The 21627-nt window shown below is 47.1% G+C and overlaps 1 protein-coding gene across 10 annotated transcripts in view; it reads right to left on the bottom strand.

Moving 5' to 3' along the window:
* Positions 1–21627, bottom strand: part of TNS3 (tensin 3) — a 210935-nt gene that overhangs the window by 81666 nt on the left and 107642 nt on the right. For all 10 annotated transcript variants that reach the window (XR_009544704.1, XM_060171560.1, XM_060171561.1 and 7 more), the window contains 3 exons: positions 20699–20828; positions 19252–19317; positions 16583–16687 (listed from right to left, as the gene is read on the bottom strand). Coding sequence is in view for 9 of the 10 variants with exons in the window: in XM_060171560.1 (XP_060027543.1) it covers positions 16583–16687; positions 19252–19317; positions 20699–20828 (301 nt within the window). In the remaining variant the exon portion in view is untranslated. The remainder of the gene's footprint in view (positions 1–16582; positions 16688–19251; positions 19318–20698; positions 20829–21627) is intronic.

Below are 21627 nucleotides of genomic sequence, written 5' to 3'. Positions count from 1 at the left end.
ATAGCATCATGGTTCTGAAAAATGCTCTCTGCCCCAGGCTCTGATGTCCCTTGTTCAATCCCTAGCACCACCATCAGCCAGGGCTAAGCAGGGTTTTGATCTCTCTCTCTCTCTCTCTCTCTCTCTCTCTCTCACACACACACACACACACACACACACACACACTAAAATAAATAAAATATGAGGCAGAGAACCAACATAAGCATTATAGAGAGGACTCTCATGACTGGGGCTCTGATGCCCCAGACTCAATCTCCAGCACCACCCACCATCAGCCAGAGCTGAGCAGTGCTCTGGTGAAAATAAACAAAAATAAGACACTGGTGGAGAAAGAGGACAAAATGGTGGAGGGCAAGGTGGGCTGACACCTGTCACAGGGAGATGAGAAACTGTGTACTTGCGACAATGACAATCTTGGAAATAAACATCTTCCCCGATAAAATGAGCTATTAAAAAAAAATCATTAGACCTCTTACACCTGCCAACTATTTTTAGGTAAAATGAACAATTCCATGTAGGAAAGGAATTTTCTGGTATGTTTTTCTTACCACACACAAACACACAGTCTCTCTCTCCCCCCCCCCCTTGGGAAATTCTCTGCACACTCCATTTCCCCCTCCTCCAGCTGTTTTGCTGTTGGGGGCAGAATACTGTATGTCATGGGTGATGGTGGCAGCCAGGTCCCTTCACAGGCACCAGCAGTGGTCTCTGCATCTCTCTCTCTCCATCAGTGAGCCAGTCCTGGGAGGAGCCCTGAGGCCCAACGACTGTACCCACTGCATCCACAGCCTCTTAGGGTTCAGAAGCCCTGATCACGAGAAAGCATCCCACCTAGCTTGACCCTTCTAGACTCAGCTCACCGCCTCTGAGTGTGTGTGTCCAGATTCCCTGGGAAGAAGACAGAAGATGCCATCACCCACAGCCACACCCAAAGCACTGCTGGCAGAGCCCACCAAAGACTGAACACCTGCATTGGAGGCAGAGGTGGGGAGGGACAGAGGAGAGACACTGCCGAAAGTGAGGAGAAATTCTTCTTTCACGTGATTGTGACTGAGGGCCAAAAGTGCTCACTAAACAGAGTGAATTTTACTGGACATAAATTTGAGCTCAATTTCACATTGATCATAATATCAAGACAGTAGCTACTATAAGTCATTAATCCCCCCCCAATAAAAAAATTAAATAAGGGGGCCAGGCATGGTGCACCAGGCTAAGTGTTCATAGTATGAAGCACAAGGACCTGCTCAAGGATCCTGGTTCAACCCTCCCCCCCGCCCCGATTCCCCACCTGCAGGGGGATCGCTTCACAAGCAGTGAAGTAGGTTTGCAGGTGTTTATCTTTATTTCCCCGTCTTTCCCTCTTCTCTCAACTTCTCTCTATTCTATATATATAAAAAAAATGACCACAGGAACATGGATTCATAGTGCAGGCACCAAATATATCTTCAAAGAAATAAAAATCAAGACGGAAAGACTAACAGTATGTTGGATTCTTATTGTTATAGCTTCCTAGTCTCCCTTCACCACCCTTCCTTCCTCCCTCTCCTCCATCTTCCACCCACCTTGCCTTTCTCCACTCCCTCCTCTCTCTTCCAGGGTCCTCTCTGCTCTTCCTAGAGTCCATAAGATGGTGGAACTCACCTAGTTACAACAGCTGTTATATTTAAAAAAATTTAATTATCTTTATTTATTTACTGGATAGAGACAGTCAAAAATCGAGAGGGAAGGGAGGGATAGAGCAGGCGAGAGACAAAGAGACACCTGCAGCACTGCTTCACCATTTGTGAAGATTTCTTCCTGCAGGTGGGGACTGGGGGCTTGAACCCAGGTCCTTGCGCACTGTAACGTGTACTTAATCAGGTGCGCTACCACCCGGCCCCAGAGTTGTCTCATTTCCACTGTAGTCCCCTTATGCCAAAAGAGCCTGAACTAACATTTCCACTGAAGCAATGGATGAGCAATGTCTTCACTTCTTTTCCAGATTTTTCTCTCATAACTCATCTGGGCTTGAATCCTGATTTCAAATCCTGACCAGCAACGACTGGCAAAATAGCTCACTTGACACCCCCACCCCACACTGTGTGCGGACACACACAGCACTAGGGAAGCTTCAGCACTGTGGTCTCTTTCTCTCTCTTTCTCTGACTATTTCATCACTTTCTAGCTGATAAAAAGTCAGTCTAGGGAGTCAGACGGTAGCGCAGCAGGTTAAGCACACATGGCACAAAGTGCAAGGACCAGCATAAAGACCCCAGTTGGAGCCCCCGGCTCTCCACCTGCAGGGGAGTTGCTTTGCAAGCAGTGAAGCAGGTCTGCAGGTGTCTATCTTTCTCTCCTCCTCTGTCTTCCCTTCCTCTCTCTATTTCTCTTTGTCCTATCCAACAACGACATCAATAACAACAACAATAATAACTATAACAACAATAAAAAACAACAAGGACAACAAAAGGGAAAATAAATAAATATAAATTTTTTTTTAAAGTCAGTCTGAAGTAGCCAAGGCCTAGAGACAAGAATAATAAGATAAAATAAATAAATAAAATGTTAATCAAGGCTTCATGAATTATGCACCATCTCTGTACTTCACTTTCCTCATCTGTGTAGAAGTCACTGAGCTAGGACCCACCAAAGAGCAAGGTAGGGCAATAGCCCTGGGGTCATGGTGACAATTCAAAGAACCAGAGCCCGAGAGTCAGAATACCCAACTCTTCAATATCCATAATCCAACTCCTTGAGAAAGTCCCCCCCCCCTTTTTTTTTTTTGGATAAATTGAGAGGGAAAGGATATAGCTGGGGGAGGGGTGGAGGGGGAAGACCTGTAGCACTGCTCTGTCACTAGTGAAGTTTCCCACCCAGCCCTGCAGATGGGAGTGGTGGAGGGCTTGAACTCAGTGAGAAATTGCTTTATAACTTTCATTTAATCTGTTTAAAAGTCTCTGCCAAGATTATGTTGGAAGCAAGTGCCACACTATCCCCCAGAGGGTGACTGTATGGGCCTTGCCAGATGTAGAAAATATTCAAGTCACACATTAATTTTCCCTGCCTCTGTTTCCCCAACAAGTGATGGGAACATAGCCAAAGCAGCAGCTTCTGGGTAACTGAAAAACTTTTGATCCATTATCTCCTTAGGCTCCAGAGCCAGGAGGGCAGCAGGCTCTCCTCAAAGGAGAACAGTCAGGTCATGGGCTTGGCACCCAGCTCCTCAGGGCTCAGAGGCCTAGAGACTGAAGACACAGCCCCTGAGGGCATGCCCACATCAGCTCTGATGCACAAGCCAGGGACCACCAGCTCAGTTCCTTCTCTAGACAATCATCCCTCAGTGGCAGCACCTATCACTGCACCTGAGAGCTTGCAGAGCCCTATGCTCTGTGGGGACACTATCACAGGAAAAACCAGGCTGAGAGGGCTCAGTGCCCCCCTCACACTTCCTGTGTGTGTGTGTGGGGGGGGAGCTGTCACAATTTTGGAGGCACCCTAAGGATTCTTATCCCCAGAGACCCTCACAGGGGTGCAGGTCCCAAAGGATCCCCTTCTTCAGAGTCAGAAAAAATTCCCAGGCCAGGAGGGAAGGTGAAGGGCAGGAAGAGGGCAGGGTGATCCCACATCCTCTAGCTAGTCACAAACACTGGACACCGCTCCCTTTACACGAGAACATTTATAACAAGGGCACATATGCCCTTTCACAAAACAAGCTCTGTCCTTATTTTACTTCAATAAGATTCAGCTTCTGTGCCACAGAGGCTCCTAGGCTCGAATTGCTTCTCATTCCAGAGAAAATCATGGTCTAGGAAGTAGTGATTGCAAAGGGGCTTTGGAGAATATCCCCTTTATTCTACAAAATCATACATTCAGTGAATTTGGAGATATCGAGGAGTTATTGCAATAGTTAATAATAATAATAATTGATAAAAAGCACACTTTTTTTCTCCACCTTATTTTTTAAAGGAAAGACAAAAGGTCTAATAAAACAGTAACACACCCCTATGTCCATGACTATATTATTCACAATAGACAAGGAGTGGAAGCAGCCTAAATGCCCATCAGCAGATGACTGGTTAAAGTTAAGTTACGGGACATATACTCCATGGATACGACTCTGAAATCCAAGTGAAGGTGACATTATGTTCTTCAGGATAAAATTGGTGAAACTGGAAGTGATTGTGCTTAACAAAGTAAATAAGGAGAAGAAAACAAAACAGATGGTCTCACTCATATGTGGAAGCTAGAGGACTGGAGGACCCTGGAAAAAGTATAGTGGTTATGTAAAATGTGACTATGCCTGAGGCTCTGAAGTTTCAGGTTCTATGCCCGGCACCATTGTAAGCCAGAGCTGAGCAGTGCTCTGGTTTAAATTAAGAACAAAGGAGAAGGAGAAGGAAAACAAGAAAGAACAAAAAGAAAGAAGGAAGGAAGGAAGGTAGGAAGGAAGGAAGGAAGGAAAGAAAAGAACTGTCTGTAATCTAAAGAATTAAAATGTGAACTTGAAAAAAAAGGGCAGCTAAACTATCTCCAAGATCTGTGGGGTAGGGCTGTGTGGTGGTGTACCAAATTAAGCACACCATTACCATACACAAGGACCCAGGTTCAAGCCCCCACTCCCCACCTGCAGGGGACATTTCACTAATGGTGAAACAGGTCTGCAGGTGTCTTTCTTTTCACTCTCCCTTTCTGTCTCCTCTTCCCATCTCCATTTCTCTCTGTCCTATAAAAATAAATAAATACTTCATAATGTTAAAAAAAAAGATTTTGTGAGAACTAAGGTGGTTATCATTGAAGGTGGGGGCAGAGGCGCACATAACTCTGATGGTGGGTGCAATGTGGAACCATTCCCCTATAATCCTATAATCCTGTAAACCATCTTATCTCTAATGTTATTCAATAATAAATGAGGTTTAAAAGGGGTGTAAAGTACAATAAAAATAAACCAATAGTAACTCCTTCCCTCCACCCCCACTACAGCACAAATGCATGTTCTGAGCATCTGTGGAGGAGGTTAGCTATTTCTCTGCTTAGGTGGAGTTCCAGAAATAACTGCAGCCAGGGACATAGCTTTGCATGGAATGTTATCACACCTTGAGAGAGAGAGTATGACCAAGAGAGCACACCCAGGCACCAGAGCACCAGAGTCCTGTGAACTGCAGTCCAGGAAGGCACCAGAAGCCAGAAAGAGGTCTGTGTCGCCCCCCCCACCCCCCCACCCCCTCGACCCAGCAAAGGCAGGCTTCACACTGCTCACCTTTGGACACCCTCCCTGCAAGGTCACCTCAAGAAATTTCTCCTTCTGAAGCCAGGCTGAGCTCTGTGTAAGTGTCTGCTACCAACAGCCAAGATGGAAGTTTGTGCCGAGAAACACAGATGGGGGGAAATATAGCTGGTGCAAGAAGGAGCAATCATTCCTGGGAGCAGGAGGCTCTTCCCTGAACCGAGAAGCTCAAGAGAAAATGGGCATACCCAGGGCAGAGACCATGCCTGGAACTGAGGCTGGGGGATTACAGGCCTGCCTGTCAGCCCTGGGTGAGGCTCTGGAATGTGAGAATGCAGCGCTAGATAGTACCGGGGTTCACAGTGGACTCCAACTTGCACCCCAGACAGCAAAAGCAGACAGGCAGGTGGGTGGGACCACTCACACAAGTCAGCAGGGAGCCAGGGCTGTTGGTGTCAAGGGCACTTATCTTGGCAACCTCTGACAGGGCAACCCAGTCCCTGCCTGGCACTCCTAACTGGGAAAACATAGCCGACCAGGAAACAAGAAGTCTTGGCAGTAGTGACAGAGCCAGAAGTCACCTGCACTGGCCACAGCCCACACAGAGTCCATGCCACCTGTTCCCAACCCTCCCAAGAGGAGAAGCAAGTGAGTTAGTGCAGACTGCATACCAGCAGGACTTGTCTTCTCGCTAGGCAAGCACTATTGTTCTTGCTGGTGAAACCAACCCAGACCTCTTGCTTTCTGCCTTGCCTCTGCTTGTTGTATCCAGCTGGCAGGTGCTACAGAGGCACCAGGATCTGCTACAGGGCTGTGGAACCTGCAGAAGCAACACACACACACACACACACACACACACACACACACACTTGCAGCATGCATGCTTGCACCCAGCTTACCTTCTTTCCAAACAGGTCAAAGGGGGCCCACTTTTCTTCTCAAAGGGAGAGAGATTCCAACCCACAGGGCATCCGAATTTGGTGGGAGGGGCGTGTGCCTCCCCGGGGAACCCCTCAACTCCTCTCCAAACTAGCTCACAGGTTTGAAGAAGAAGAAGAATAAGAAGAAGAAGAGGAATGGGAAGAAGAAGAAGAACCTGCAGGCCAAATCAGGGGACTTTGATTCTACCCAAAAGGCCAGCTCAATGTAAACACAAAGGCGGGGCCTGCTGCAATCAGGTTGGGTGAAATTTGAACCCTAGAGCGGGAGGAGGAGGCGGGGCAAGGGCTTCTGCTGAGCAGACCCAGCAAAAGGAGGCAAACATTCTCCTCCAGGGCTCTCTCAGAAGCTGATGCAGGCAGCTGGCACCAGCAACCTGTCTTTGGTTTAGAAACCACACATTTCCAGAGCCCATTGGCATTCAGAACTTTTGCAGCTGCAAAACTTCTCTGTCTCTATCTCCAACAGCTTGTTCCATCTCTATAGCCGGTTCTCTCTTTCACACCAGGAGAGGTCAAACGTGTAGTCAGTGTTAAGTGCACATGGCCCAGCCTGACCAGCTTTCTGCTGTGTTCCTTCTTCCAGGCCCAGCTGAGCCTCTGGGGACAGTAGGTCTAATGCATTCTTAGGCCCATGGCTTAGCCCCCAGTTGTGGCTTAGTGGTCATATTTTCATGGACAGAAGATGTCAAAACATCTTCTGTCCTATTGACATGGACAGAAGATGTCAAAAAAAAAACCAGCAAAATCTATCCTGATGCCTTTGGGCTCCCACAGTGCAACCAAAAAGCTCTCAGATAAAGCAGCACAGACTTGGCACAGGCAAGGCCCAGAAAAGGGCAAGGGAGACAGCCTAATGGTTATACAAAGAGACTCTCATGCCTGAGGCTCTAAAGGCCAAGGTTCAATACCCCACATCACCATAAGCAGAGATGAGCAGTGCTCTGGTAAAAAATAATAGTAGTAGCAGTAGTAATAAAATAAAGTCACCAGGAAGACACAAGATGTCAAGCCAAAACTCAGCTCACCCTCCTGGAGGGAGAAAGGCACCCTTTGATTCTGGGAATCAATGCACGTCTTGTGCAAGAAGTTCTGTTTAATTTGGAATTGGTGCAGGGTATTGACTAAACCACCTTCCCATGAAGGAAATCAATGTGGCTGTTCCCACTTTGCAAATAACAGCAACACGGTCATCAAGGAAGTGACTAATTGATCACACAGTAATTTTTTTCCTTTGGAGTGTTCACATCAAAAGAAAAGAGATTAGAAACGGAAGTCTGAAGATGGCCTGAGTTGGAGGGCTGGCATAAGTGCCAGTGTCTCTTAAAACATAGGAGCCTTGCCAAGTTATAGCCACTCTTTTGCCCAGCTATGGCTGACAGCCCCAACCTCCTGCTGAACACAAATGTGGACATCAGATTTTGAACCATAAAACTGACAACTAGGGCAGAGGAGATAGCATAACGGTTATACCAAAGACACAACCATAAGGCTCCAAGGTCCCAGATTCAATCCCCAGCACTACCATAAGCCAGAGCTGAGAGTGCTCAGATCTCTCTCTCTCTCTCTCTCTCTAAAATAAAATTATTTTAAGAGCTGGCAGTGGTGCAAAAAGGGGTTGGGGTTGGGAGACTACACAGCGTTTCACACCAGATACCCATTCTCAAGGACTAGAGGTTACAGGTTCAATACCCCAAACCAGCTAAATGGTTTTTCATTCTCCCTCTCCCTCTCCCTCTCCCTCTCCCTCTCCCTCTCCCTCTCCCTCTCCCTCTCCCTCTCCCTCTCCCTCTCCCTCTCCTCTCTCTCTCCCTCTCCCTCTCCCTCTCTCTCCCTTAAAATGAAATAACTGGGGTATGGATTTTGCCAGGTGGGCAACCCAGATTTGACCCTAATAGCCCCCCTCCCACAGCACTGAATAAAATTTTGGTGGGCTGTGTTCTTTTTCACCCTCTTTTAGTCTCTCTGCTTTCATTTTCTCTATCAAATAAGTAAACAAACAAACAAATAAAAATTTTTAGAAAAGGAAATTAAAAACAAGCATGACAGCATCTAAGTTACCATGAATGGAGAAGAGATAAGACCATTTGGACACTGACCAATGATTTATTCACTCTATTCCAGCTAGAATGGAACTGCAACATGCATTGTGTTCAGAAGGAGCCTTTCATTTATCTCCATGTGTGACTCCGGTGAGTTTTTTCCACTCTGACGGCAGCTTTACAAACAAGCCGTCCCAAGCCCTTAGGAGTCTAGGGCACTGGCACCAACCTGGTCTTCAGTTATCACTATTTATGTTGCTAATGGCCACCAAGCACATATGCTCAAACACTGTCCTTCTCCATACCCCCCCCCCCCCCATTTACACAGTGCCTTCCAGGCTGCAGGAGCATCTTCTGGAGCACTATGGCCTTTGAGGCTCTGCTGATGTCTGGTCAGAAAGCAGCTCAAGGGCTCAGTGTTTTTAAAGTCCTGTAGGGTTTAATTCTGAGCATGGAAGTTGGTGGCATTTCCTGAACATTTCTGCAAGTTGCTGGCACAGGAAGACAGGAGGCCTGCAGACTGCTGTGTGGGCCTCACATTTGGGGTCCAGGCCAAGGAAAATAGCCCACCAAGAAGGATCAGATAGCACTGCTGGTTCACCCAGCTGAATCCAGGAAGGTGTGTGGGAAGGTCCCCTTCCTCTCATCAGGGCCTGTCTTCTCACCCAAGGGCAAAGTACTGGTATCCAAACCACAGCAATATTTCATAACCAGTACTCCAATCCCTGGGCATAACTGCAATGAAATTGCAGTTTGTACTCAATGGTGGGGAAGGAAGGAAGGAAGGAAGGAAGGAAGGAAGGAAGGAAGGAAGGAAGGAAGGAAGGAAAGAAGGAAGGAAGGAGCAAGGCCAGGTGGTGGTGTACCTGGTAAATTTAGCACAAGGACTCAGGTTCAAGCCCCTGTTCCCCACCTGGGGGGGGGGGGGTCACAAGCAGTGAAACAGTGCTGCAGGTGTCTATCTATCTCCTCTTTCCTCTCAATTTATCTATCAAAAACAAATAAACATTTTTAAATAGTTAAAACAAACTTTTGAACTGCCAAAGCACACATTCTCTCAGAATGTCCAACACAAAGTAAAAGTCATTTCCATTTAATATAAAGAAGGCTCTGAGACCATGAAGTTGCAATTCACAGGCTCATGAGAAGCCACAGTTTTAGAAGCATAAGAAGCACTAACCAAGACTCTGGCACCCCGTGTAAGGAAAGAGCTTTCCCAGGGAGAGCTGTCCACTTGTCTGCCAGGTATTGCATGAAGGTCATCAGTTATACAGGTGAGCTGGCACAGAGGTGGGAGCAGACAGCAGTCAGGGCAGGCTGGGTGTCAAGCAGGATGCACCTTCTACTCTACCAGGAGCCACTTTCCCAGCACCTGTTACTAAGGACTCTACAGCCTCTGACTTTCTCTGGAGTTCTGGTCAACCTCTCCAGTCTCAGTCTTTCCAGTGTCAGCTCCTGGATCTGGCCAGAACACCTGCAGATCTAGACAACAGAAGCCCCACAAACCACACAAACAAACCCAGCAAGCCCAACAACCACAAACCCAGCAAGCCTGAAGACCACTTGGAAGCTCACTCCATTCGTTCACATCCCATACCACCAGCAAAAGGAACCCTATTCTGGTTTTTTAGTGTGAAATATAGATGTATCAAAGAAAAAAAGTTTGTAATTTTTTTAATTGATCAGGTAGATATGTACACACTGTAATTCAATTGCATGTTTCATTCATTTTTACGTGCCCATCCTTTCAAAGTTATTCATAACAGTTGCTGAAACTTGATCAATTTTCATGAATTTTCAAAGGACCAGTAGATTTAAATTTCAAGCTGACCAATTTTTTTCTAAGTGTATGACACACACACACACACACACACACACACACACATACACATCCCTATCCCCACACATGTTTGTTGGTTTGTTTAATGATCCTAGTTTTCAAGAAATAGGTATACAGGAACCAGGCAGTGGCACACCTGGTTGAGCACACATGTGCCATACACAGTAACCCAGGTTCAAGCCCTTGGTGCCACTTGCTAGCTTCATGAGTGGTAGAGCAGGTCTGTAGGTGTTTCTCTGTCTTTCTCCTTATTTCACCTTTCCCTCTCAACTTCTCTCTCTCAAACTGATAAAACAAAAATACTTAAGAAAAATAAGTCTTAAAAAATGAAATGAAATAGGTGTATCCTCTAAAAACACAACCTCTACAAGTCATGCTGAATATTTTAAGTGGTTGAGCTGGGCAGTGGTACACCTAGCTGAAGTGCACATTACAGTGTGCAAGGACCCAGGCTCTAGTCCTCAGTCTCCACCTGCAGGAAAAGTTTCGCAAGTGGTGCAGCAGGGTTGCAGGTGTCACTCTCTATCTCCTCCTTTCCTCTCAATTTCTGTGTCTATACAACAAATGAAATTAGTAAATAATTGTTGTTAAAATGTTAACTGGTAGACTAACAGGCACACTAAGCCCATTTCCACTTCTGTCTCTGCTCCCATACATCCTGCAGCTGGACTCTGATTGCAACTGTGGCTCAGGAGTGTCATGACTCACTGAATTTTCACCAACCTCACGTCCTTCTGACTCAATTCCTTTTTAAATAGTTAATATCCTACTTCCCCCCACCTCAATGGTTCTAAATCACAGAACAGGAGATGCTGTGTTTCAGATAAAAAAGACCTCACCCACCAAAACAGATGCCTGAAATCTCTTATCAGGTGACACTTACTTGGGAGACTGACTCCTTGGTTCTCAGGATCTCATGGGAAAAGGATTTGGGGCTGGGAGGGCAGAGGCTGCCAGTCAAGAGAGGAAGATGATGATACTGGTTGGGCCCCAGGAAGGCAGTGTTTCCTGGGAGAAACACTCAGGCTGTCACAACACAACTGCAATCACCACTTCTTTAACACAGTGCAAGCTGCTTCCCCATGGTGACTTCCAAGTTAACCATCTAAGTCAGCGATACATACAGAAAGCTGGCTTACAGCAAGAGCTAAAGAAATCCTGCTCCCCTATCCCACTAGGGAGACACAGAAACAGGCTGGGTGTGTGGATCCACCTACCAACACCCATGTCCAGTGAAGAAGCAATTATAGAAGACAGAACCTTCCACCATCTGCACCCCATAATGACCCTGGGTCTATACTCCCAGAGAGGGAGAAATGTCAGGGGATGATGACCAGAGGGCTCTGAACTCCAACTCCATCAGGACCCAGAGAGAGAAGAGGAAAAAAGGAAGGGCATTTGGAAGTAGTAAATAGCCCATATCTGTGGCCTTGGGAGAACTACTTCAGTTTCCAGTGGAGGGGAAGTGGACACAGAACTCGAGGTGGGAACAGCGTGGAATTATAAACCTGTTATCTTACAATTCTGTTAATCAATATTAAATCACTAATAAAAGAGAAACGAAGGAAGGAAGGAAGGAAGGAAGGAAGGAAGGATGAAGGAAGAAAGGAAGGAAGGAAAGAGGGAAGGAAGGAAGGAAGGAAGGAAGGAAAGAAAGAAAGAAAGAAAGAAAGAAAGAAAGAAAGAAAGAAAGAAAGAAAGAAAGAATTCCTGCCCCATGTGGGTATAGAAAACTCTAATGGGTTCTCTAGACTGTCACCAGCCATCTCCATCAGGAACAACACAATGGACCAACCCCTTTGTGGGCCCCTATAGGACCTTGCCCTCAATGTGGATCAACAATGGTAGGGAATGTTCCATTCTCTGAAGGGAGGTTGGGCAACATACTCTACCATTCAAAGAAGATGGATCCTGAAATTAGTGCAGCCTGGAATGTTCCTAGCTGTGACCACAGAATGAGAGCTCAGACCTACAGGGATGCAGAGGTTACATAAGCTCCTGTGCTGACTATGGGCCCCAGATCAAATCGATGGGGATTACAGTTAAAATATTTATATACTTTCCCCATATTTGGGAGCTACTCTCTTCCCTGATCTAGCTTTCTAGTCCCTTTTCAAACTATGAAACCATCTCCCCAGACAATAACTTGGGTCCACCTGCATATGAGATGTCAGGCTCAGGCAAAAACTAGTAAAGTCATGGGCCCCTTGAAATATACCTAAAGTAGACCTCCTAGCTTTTTCCAAAATGGAGACCTCAAATCTTCATCTGCAATATTCTTGCCTTTAGGTTCATGATTAGTCAACAATTTGTTCTGTTTTATATCTTAACTCTTTTTCAACCACCAGGTTCCAGATGCTACCATGATGCCAACCTGACTTCCCTGGGCAGACAATCGCATCAATGTGTCTTGGAAAGCCCCACCTCCCCCAGAGCCTTGCCCCACTAGGGAAAGAAAGAGACAGGCTGGGAGTATGGTTCAACCTGCCAATGCCCATGTTCAGCGGGGAAGCAACTACAGAAACCAGACCTTCCACCTAATACACCTCATAATGATCCTGGGTTCATACTCCCAGAGGGATAAAGAATAGGAAAGCTATCAAAGGAGGGGGTGAGATACAGAATTCTGGTGGTAGGAATTGTGTGAAATTGTGCCCCTCTTATCATATGGTCTTATCAGTATTTCCGTTTTATAAATTAAAAATAGTAAATAAAAAAATCAAATGGGGCAGAGGGTATCGTTATGCAAACGGACTCTTATGCCTGAGGCTCCAAAGTTCCAGGTCCCTGCACCACCATAAGTCAGAGCTGAACAGTACTCTGGAAAGAAAAACAAAAAATTTAAAAAACCACAAAAACCTCAGATGTCCCCTATGGCCAGACACTGAGGAGCTGCTCACAGTTCCAAAAGCTTTCTGCCCAACCCCCAGCCCCCACCACCTTGGTGAGGGAGCACAGGACTGAGGGTCAGAGCTGCTAGGACCCAGCTGAGCTCTTCTGCTGAGCTGTGGGAGCTGTCTTCCCTTTCTCCAGTTGCTAAAACCCATGCCTGGTTTCTGGGGAGGAAACTCTTTCAAACATATGCTCAAAATGACAGTACTTAGGTGTTGCAACCCGATGGACACTTCTTTGTTTTTTTTTTTAATATTTTTTGGTTTTAATTGTATTCATTTTTTTTAATTTTTAATTTTTTTTATTTTCCCTTTTGTTGCCCTTGTTGTTTTTATTGTTGTTGTAGTCATTATTGTCGTCGTCGTTGTTAGATAGGACAGAGAGAAATGGAGAGAGGAGGGGAAGACAGAGAGGGGGAGAGAAAGATAGACACCTGCAGACCTGCTTCACTGCCTGTGAAGCGACTCCCCTGCAGGTGGGGAGCCAGGGGCTCCAACCAGGATCCTTATGCTGGTCCCTGCGCTTAGCTCCACGCGCTACCATCCAACTCCCATGATGGGACACTTCTAACAAACACCCAGTTCCCTGGCCAACCCTGCCCACACCTGTGGACAGGCACAACTCCACCCAGCTTGCTCTCAGCAATAGCCCAATTGTCAAGAGCACCCTGGAGCACTCCAGGTAAGGGACAGGATGGCAGCTGGTTATGAGGGAGCAGAGCAGTCCAAATGCCCTGGGGCTGTGCACTGGGTCTATTACTGCATGTACAGAAATGGACACCTGCAGAACAACTCCTAATTCTCAGATGTTTCTTACTCAAAGCACTCAAATTAGGCTACACAGTTGTCCTCACTCTAGCCAGACAAGAGTTTTGCCTATAGTCAGAAACACTAGAAAGAGAAGACACATCATTCATGTCCATCTGTGGCTATTCCAGAACCTTCACTCTTGGGCTGAACCTAGCATGGGAGCATCTTACTCACAAGACCTGTTGAGTTGGAAGCCCCTCTATCATGCACCCAGAGTCATCCAGGTCCAGCAGTTTTTAGAGCTAAACTTCTCCAAGACCCATTCCCCTTCCTCCCACTCCCACCCCAGAGCACACTCACCTCACCTTCCTGAATGTTCCCCCCACCCCCCACCCCAGGCCAGGACACTCCACTACCAGCAGCAAATAGCCATTCCACTTGGCTAGGTTTCTGGGGGAGGAGGGGAAACGGGGTGGGGAGAGAGTACATGTTGTTTAATATGCCCCACTCTAGCCAGCTGACCACCTTCCTCTGATGAGGCCCCCATTTCTCTCAGACTCTATGCCTATGACTAGGTCCCCACCCCCACCCCATGTCTCTGCCTGAGACCATGTAGACTCTGGCCCTCTTGGAAGCAGGGGCCAGATATGCCCAGGAATAGAGGCTGGGACTACAATCCAGGCAAGAGATGGGAGGAGTCTCAGGAGGGGCAAGTTGTCCAGGGCTAGGAAACAAGGAATTGGAACCCCACACAAGCTCTGAGACAAAATGGGACACATGCTCTGAAGTTTTCAGGTGGAACAAACATGGTCACTGAACAGAACACTGAAACAGCACTTAAAGGCCTGTGCAGGTGCTTGGAGGGGAGGCTTCAAAGACACTTCAGAGGGAATCAGGATAAAACAGTGTAGTCATGCACTGCTGTAGAAACTTCGCACAGTGTTCGGAAGCCATGCCTCAGGCATGCCAAGAACAAGGACTTTTCCTCCCACTAGCAAGATGTTTTGCATTCTCAAAGAATTCCCAGGATGGGGCCAGGCAGTGGTTTCCTGGTTGATCACACATGTTATAGTGCTCAAAGACCCAGGTTCAAGCCCCTGGTCTCCATCTGCAGGAAGGAAGCTTTAGGAGTAGTGAAACAGGGCTATAGGTCTCTCTCTCTCTCTCTCTCTCTCTCTCTCTCTCTCTCTCTCCCTCTCTCCCTCTCCCTCCCTCCCTCCCTCCCTCTCAGCCTCCCTCTTCCTTCTCAATCTCTCTCTATCCAAAATAAAATTTAAAATAGTAAACAGAAGAAATTAAGAAGTGATAATAATAATAATAATACTGCCAGGACTTTCCAGAGCCCTAACCCTAAGGAAAAATAGAAACAGGCTGGGGGTATGAGAAGCAATTACAGAAGCCAGAACTCCCAACTTTTAAACACCATAAAGAATTTTAGTCCATTCTCCCAGAGGGGTAAATGATGGGGGAAGATGACCAGAGTGCTCTGAACACCCATTCCACCAGGACCCAAAGTGTTTGTCACCAGGAATCTTGTTTTTATACCATCACTGAAATGGAAGCAAAGCTGGAAAACACCAGAGAAAGGCAAGCAGTTTATCTGAGAGAGTAAAGGAAAAAAGGAAAGACACCTGGAAGTAACAGTAGGTCTGAAGGTATCTTTCTCTCCCCCTCTCTATCTTCCCCTCCTCTCTCAACTTTTCTCTGTTATATCCAAAATTTTTAAATAAATAAATGTCCATAGGAGCAGTGGCACCCAGCCCCAGCAATAACCCTGGAGGCAAAAAGAAAAAAACATAAAAAGCATTTTGTGGGCAGGATAGATATCATAATGGTCATGCCTAAGGCTCCCAGGTTCAATCCCCTGTGCCACCAAAAGTCAGAGCTGATCAGTACTCTGGTGAATAAATAAATAAATAAATAAATAAATAAATAAATAAATAAATAAACTGCATTTTGTTTGCTCTTTCTCTTAGGTCAGGATGGATTCCCCGTTAGTGGCTGAGAAAGGTGGAGGCCAGGGTGAAGTTCTGATGGCTTTGAAATCAGCCTCCATGGTACCTGTCAGCAAACCCAGCAGACACTCACCCTGCACCCTGCTCCCCCTGCACCTTGCTCCCCCATCTGACCCTTTTACCACGTTGCTGCAGCTAAATCCTAATTATATCCCAGGGGAAAGCAGAGGGTAGGTGAACTCACCAAAACAGAGACCACAAATCTGCAAAGCCAGAGATCTCACACATATCTAGCAAACAGACATCTGAGTGAGAGGCTCCTCCCAGGAGCCAGGCTGCCCACTGCCACCCACTGCTGCTATCACTTTGTTGGGAGTCCAGCCCCAGTACTGCACAAGTGTGGATGGCGCCAGGCAGTGGGACACCTAGTTGAGAGCACATGTCACAACGCACTAGGACCAAGATTCAGTCTCCCCAGTTCCCACTGGCAGGTGAAGTAGCTTTGAATGAAGTAGCACACAGGTATCTCTCTCTAAAATATTATTTACTTACTCATTATGAGATAGAGACAGAGAGAGGGGAAAAGGAGAGAAAAGAAGAGAGATAGGAGACACCTGCAGCCCTACTTCACCACTCGTGAAACTTTCCCCCTGCAGGAGGGGACCAGGGGCTTGAACCTGGGTGGTCCTTGCACACTGTAATGTGTGGCATCTCTCCCTCTCTAACCCCTTTTTCCTCCCCCTTCCCTCTCAGTTTCTCTCTGTCTCTACCTAATAACAAAGTGAAAGGGGGGGGAGGGAGAAGGGGCAAGGATGGGAGAAAGAAAGCTCAAACCCGCAAGTGTGGGCTCTGGACCTCCCAGTGGAACACTGCTCTCCAGTCTCTGAGCAAACTGCAAAATGACTTCTGACCTAAAGGAGTCCCCTGCCCCCCAGATGGGCAGCACCAGGTAAGCTCACGCACCTTCTCCGTCTGCACTCAGGTTTTCGTATGAGTCCCATAGGATCAGCGGGTCAGCCGTGTTGCACTCCACCATCACACTGTGGTCACTGCGCAGGTGCTCACAGCCTGGGGGGAGGGCAGAAGATGCAGGCATCAGAGCCAGGAGTCCAGCCCCAGCAACTAAAGAGAAGCCCAGCATTCAGACCCTGCTCTTCCTCCCAGGAGCCTTGCAGGAACGGGAGCTGGGACAGGTGCTGAATCCCATTGGGCACAGCACAAGTGAGCACTGGTCCTCTGTCCAGAGCACATAAACTCTGACTGCTTCTCTGCACCATGGGGCCGCCAGTCCAGTTCACCAGTCAGGGTGTGAGAGGACCAGCTCCGGAGGACCAGAGATAAGGAGGGCCATGGCTAAGTTTTGGGCTCACAGCTGCGCTCCTTCCTCTGGACATAATGAAGGTCCAGGGGGCTTCACCCCTATTCACCTTGCAGGACAAGGCTCATGCCTGTATCCCTGGCACTGAGTGCAGTAGAGGGTCATCAACCACAGCTACAAAAATGAGACCAGTAACATTCACACTTATGAAGCTTTAGAAATGAAAATGGACAGCTCTCCTTGATGCCAAGGGGCCTGGCTTCTCTTAATATTTCCTCTTTCCTTTTGTTAATTTTATTTATTATTTTTTATTTATTTATTTTTGCTTCCAGGGTTATTCCCGGGGCTCAGTGCCTGCACTGGGATTCCAATGCTCCCAGAGGCCTTTTTTTTTTCTTCTTTCCATTTTATTAGCTAGGACAGAGAGAAGTTGAGAGGGGAGGAGAAGGAGAGGGAGAGAGAAAAAAGACACCTGTAGACCTACTTTACCACTTGTGAAGCCTTCCCACAGCAGATGGGGAGCAGGGGCTCAAACCCAAGTCCTTGCACTTAGTACTATGTAAGTTTAATTAGGTGCAGCACCACCCAGCCCACTTTCCCTATTTTTTGTTGTTGTTGTTGATGATGATTGATTGATTTATTTTAATATATTTATTGGATGAAGACAGAAAAATTGAGAGGGAAATGGATATAGAGAGAGACCTGCAGCACTGATTCACTATTCATAAAGCATCACCCCTGAAGGTGGGGACCGAGGGTTTGAACCTCAGTCCCTGTGCACTGTAACTTGTGCACTTAATTGGGTATGTCACCAGTGGGCCCCTACTGTTTTTTCTTTTCTTTTTTTTAATTGTCTGGGGTTTTACCACTCTGAGCTGACTTTTTCAGATAAAAACAAAAGGCAGAGAGTGAGCAACAGAGAGATGGCCTAGCACCAAAACTTCCTCCAGTGCAAAGGGGGAGCTGGGGGCTCAGACTTGGGTTGGGAAACATAGCAAAGCAGGTGAACTATCCAGGTGAGCTGCTCTGCTGGCCCTTCATGTATCTTTATAAGAGAGGAGAATCATGTTTTGTCCGTGAATTCTTGAAGCCTCTTTAATCCTCTTCAAAATGCTTGTTTTGGTTTTTACAGAGTCAGGGTCTCACATAGGGGTGATCTCAGCACTCCACTCAGGTAGAGACAGAGAGTGGAGCAACAGCACAGTACCCCCAGTGACTTTCACCTCCCATGTGATTCTTGGGCTCAAACCTGGACCCTGTGCATGGTTAAGGAATCATCCTACCTGGCCCCTGAGGGGAGAAGTGAGCAGAGGACCAAGATCCAGTCCCTTAGTGAGATTCTAGATCCTTCCTTGGAGAGCAGATTTTTTTTTTTTTCCTTTTAATTTAAACCAGAGCACAGCTTAGCTCTGGTTTATGGTGCAGGGAATTGAACTCGGGACTTTGGATCCTCAGGCATAAGAGTCTCTTTGTGTAACCATTATGCAATCTACCCCTACAGTAGATCCTTCCTTGGGAGAGTCATGTCCTCTTTGGGTCTTATTGATCCACTTGGACCCCACTGACTCCACATCATCACTCTTCCACTGTTCACATTCAGGGTTTTTTTTTCTCTCTCCTATTTTTTCTTCTACCTCCAGGTTTATCGCTAGGGCTCAGTGCCAGCATTACAAAGCCACTGCACCTGCTGGTCATTTTTTGCTTTTTCCATTTTATTGGATAGGACAGAGAGAAATCAAGAGAGGAGGGGAAGACAGAGAGTGGGAGAGAAAGATAGACACCTGCAGACCTGCTTCACCACATGTGAAGCGACCCCTCTGCAGGTGGAGAGCCGGGGGCTCAAACCAGGATTCGTACTCAGGTCCTTGTACTTTGTACTATGTGCCCTTAACCTGGTGCCTCACCGCCAGATCCCCTTCAGTTATTTATTCTTCTTCTTATTGTTACTATTTTAACAAGAACCCTGCTCAGCTCTGGTTTACAGTGGGTGGTGCCAGGAATTGATCATGGAACCTCAAAGCCTCAGGCATGAAAATGTATTACAGAACTCCAATGCTGTCTCTCTGGCCTCGGTTTTTCCTTCCTTCCTTCCTTCCTTCCTTCCTTCCTTTCATCCTCCCTCCCTTCCTCCCTTCCTTCCTTCTTTCTTTCCTTCCTTCCTTCCTTCCTTCCATCCTTCCTTCTCTCCTTTCTCCTTTTCCTTCTCATAGAAGTGTCCCAACACTCTGAAAGATGGAAGACTGAACAGTGACCCCCATCACACCATCCCCTTGTCTGGCCCCCAGCTTGTCCCCCTTATCTGCACTCCACCCACCTGGGATCTTCTCAGGAGTGGCCGAGAAGACCAATTCAATCTTCCCATTGTCAGGAAAGCGATCATCTGCAAAAAAGAAAAACAAACAAAAATGGCATTTGGTGAATGAGAAACTGACATGCTCAGTGGGCACTGGTGGCTCCTGTCCCTCCCTCCAGACAATGACAGCACCTCAGTCAGTGGCATCTAACGCTGGTGATCCCATTGTTTTTTAGAAGGTGTCCTTTGCCAGGGGCTGAGTGTTGGCACACCTGGTTGATCGCATATGTTACCATGCACAAGGACCTGGTAGGGCGGGGGGGGGGGTAGGGGGTGCTTCACAAGTGGTGAAGCAGGGCTGCAGGTTTCTCTCATCTTCTCTATCTTCACATCCCTGATTCTATTTCTGTCTGTCCCTATCCAATACATAGATAAAATATTTCTTTAAAAAAGAAGATGTCCAGGGGGGGTCAGGCGGTAGCACATTGGGTTAAACAAGCATGGCACCAAGAGCAAGGACAGGCATAAGGATCCCGGTTTGAGCCCCCGGCTCCCCACCTGCAGAGGAGTCGCTTCACAGGCGGTGAAGCAGGTCTGCAGGTGTCTATCTTTCGCCCTCTCTGTCTTCCCCTCCTCTCTCCATTTCTCTCTGTCCTATCTAACAATGACAACATCAATAATAACAATAATAACTACAACAACAATAGAAAACAACAAGGGCAACAAAAGGGAAAATAAATAATAAATAAATATAATAATTAAAAAAAAAAAAAAAAAAGAAGACGATGTCCTGCAGACATTATGATGATTCCATTCTGACTTCCCTGGGTGGATGACCTCACCAAAGTGCCCCGGAACCTCATCTTTCCAGAGTCCTAGCCTACTCGGGAAAGATAGAAACAGGCCAGGGGTATAGATCTATCTGCCAACTGGAGAAGCATTACAGAAGCCAGAACTCCCACCTTCCGCACCTCATAAAGAATTTTGGCCTATACTCCCAGAGGGGGAGAAATGTTAGGGGAAGATGACTAGAGGGCTCTGAAACCCAGTTCTGTCAGGACCCAGAGAAAAAAGAGGAAAAAGAAAGAACACTCACAAGTAGTAAGTGGTAATAGATGTGACTTAGAAAGGAAGAGAAAAACGGGCAAAAATCTATAAATATAGGTAGCTATAGAAATAATAGTCAAGTCATATCTATGACCTTGGGAGAACTACTGCAGTTTCTAGTGAAGGAAATGGGGACACAGAACTATGATGGTGGGAACAGCATGGAATTGTATCACTGTTATCTTTATGATATCAAGAGATTTATTTGGGGGGGCTCTCCAGGGAGAAGAGTGAAGGGACAAATGGAAGGGACAAATGGCAGGACAACCTTCTGGTCCCTCACTCAGGTCCCAGGACTCCTCTCTAAGCCTCCACAGTCCCCTCACCCAACCATCATTGTGCCCTTCTGGCAGGCCCCCACCTTTGCTGGCACCATCCAGATCCTCCTTTCCAAACACCAGTCTGTGACCCTGGACGGCCCCGGTGTGAAACTGCAGGCGGAAAATGACGTCCCGGGTGGCTGAGCGGTGCTTCTTATGGTAACACTTCACCTGGGAGGGGAGAGGGGGGAGCAGGCCGAGGTGGGGAGGGGCTCACCAACCCAAAGGCAGGTTTGCCTTTGAGGAGGGCTGCAGAGATGCCCTTACCCCACCCCATAGAGAGGCTGCAAGCACAGAAAGGCTCTGGTACACCATCACTTTCCCCTCCACCGCTTCAGAAGCCAGAGTCCCACAGGCCATCGCTCTGGGTCCTCAAAGGCCCCTCTATTCTTGAAGGCATTGGCAGAATGAAACTCCAGTTTCCTTTCCCTGCATCTTAGCAATTGATTAGGGAGAAAGCATCAGCATTCATCTGAACTCCTCATGTGTGCATTGAAAGCAACTGGTTATGACCAGCTAGTCCATGCTCAGTGCTGGGGGCAGGCTGTGGCTTAGAGAGACAGAAAGGAAAAAAGAGGGACTATGAGAGGAAGGCAGAGATTCAGGGAAACCTAGAAAGAGGGGTGGAAGGGAGGGAGTGGGATGGGGAGAGAAAGATGGGAAGGGGAGCAGGGATGGGGAGATAGCACAGTGGCTAGACACCAGTGGCTTTCACACCTGAGACTGAGCTCCCAAGTTCAAACTCTGGTACCATGATAAGCCAAAGCAGAGCAGAACTCACTAAGTGAGCTATTTTCCAGTTCAAATGATTAGAATTATTTTCTTCTTCTCTCTTTCTTCCTTCTTTCTTTTCTTTTCCCTATCTCTTTCATTCATTCTTTTCTCTCTTCCCCCTCCCCAGCTTTGGCTTCTGGATACATGAGAGAAGGATCCTGGGACTTGGGAGCCTCAGGCATGAAAGTCTTTGCAG

This window comes from Erinaceus europaeus, chromosome 14 (genome assembly GCF_950295315.1).
Source record: "Erinaceus europaeus chromosome 14, mEriEur2.1, whole genome shotgun sequence".
Classification (NCBI taxonomy): domain Eukaryota; kingdom Metazoa; phylum Chordata; class Mammalia; order Eulipotyphla; family Erinaceidae; genus Erinaceus; species Erinaceus europaeus.
Note: the sequence above shows the minus strand (reverse complement) of the source record. Positions and strands in the feature narration are given on the sequence as shown.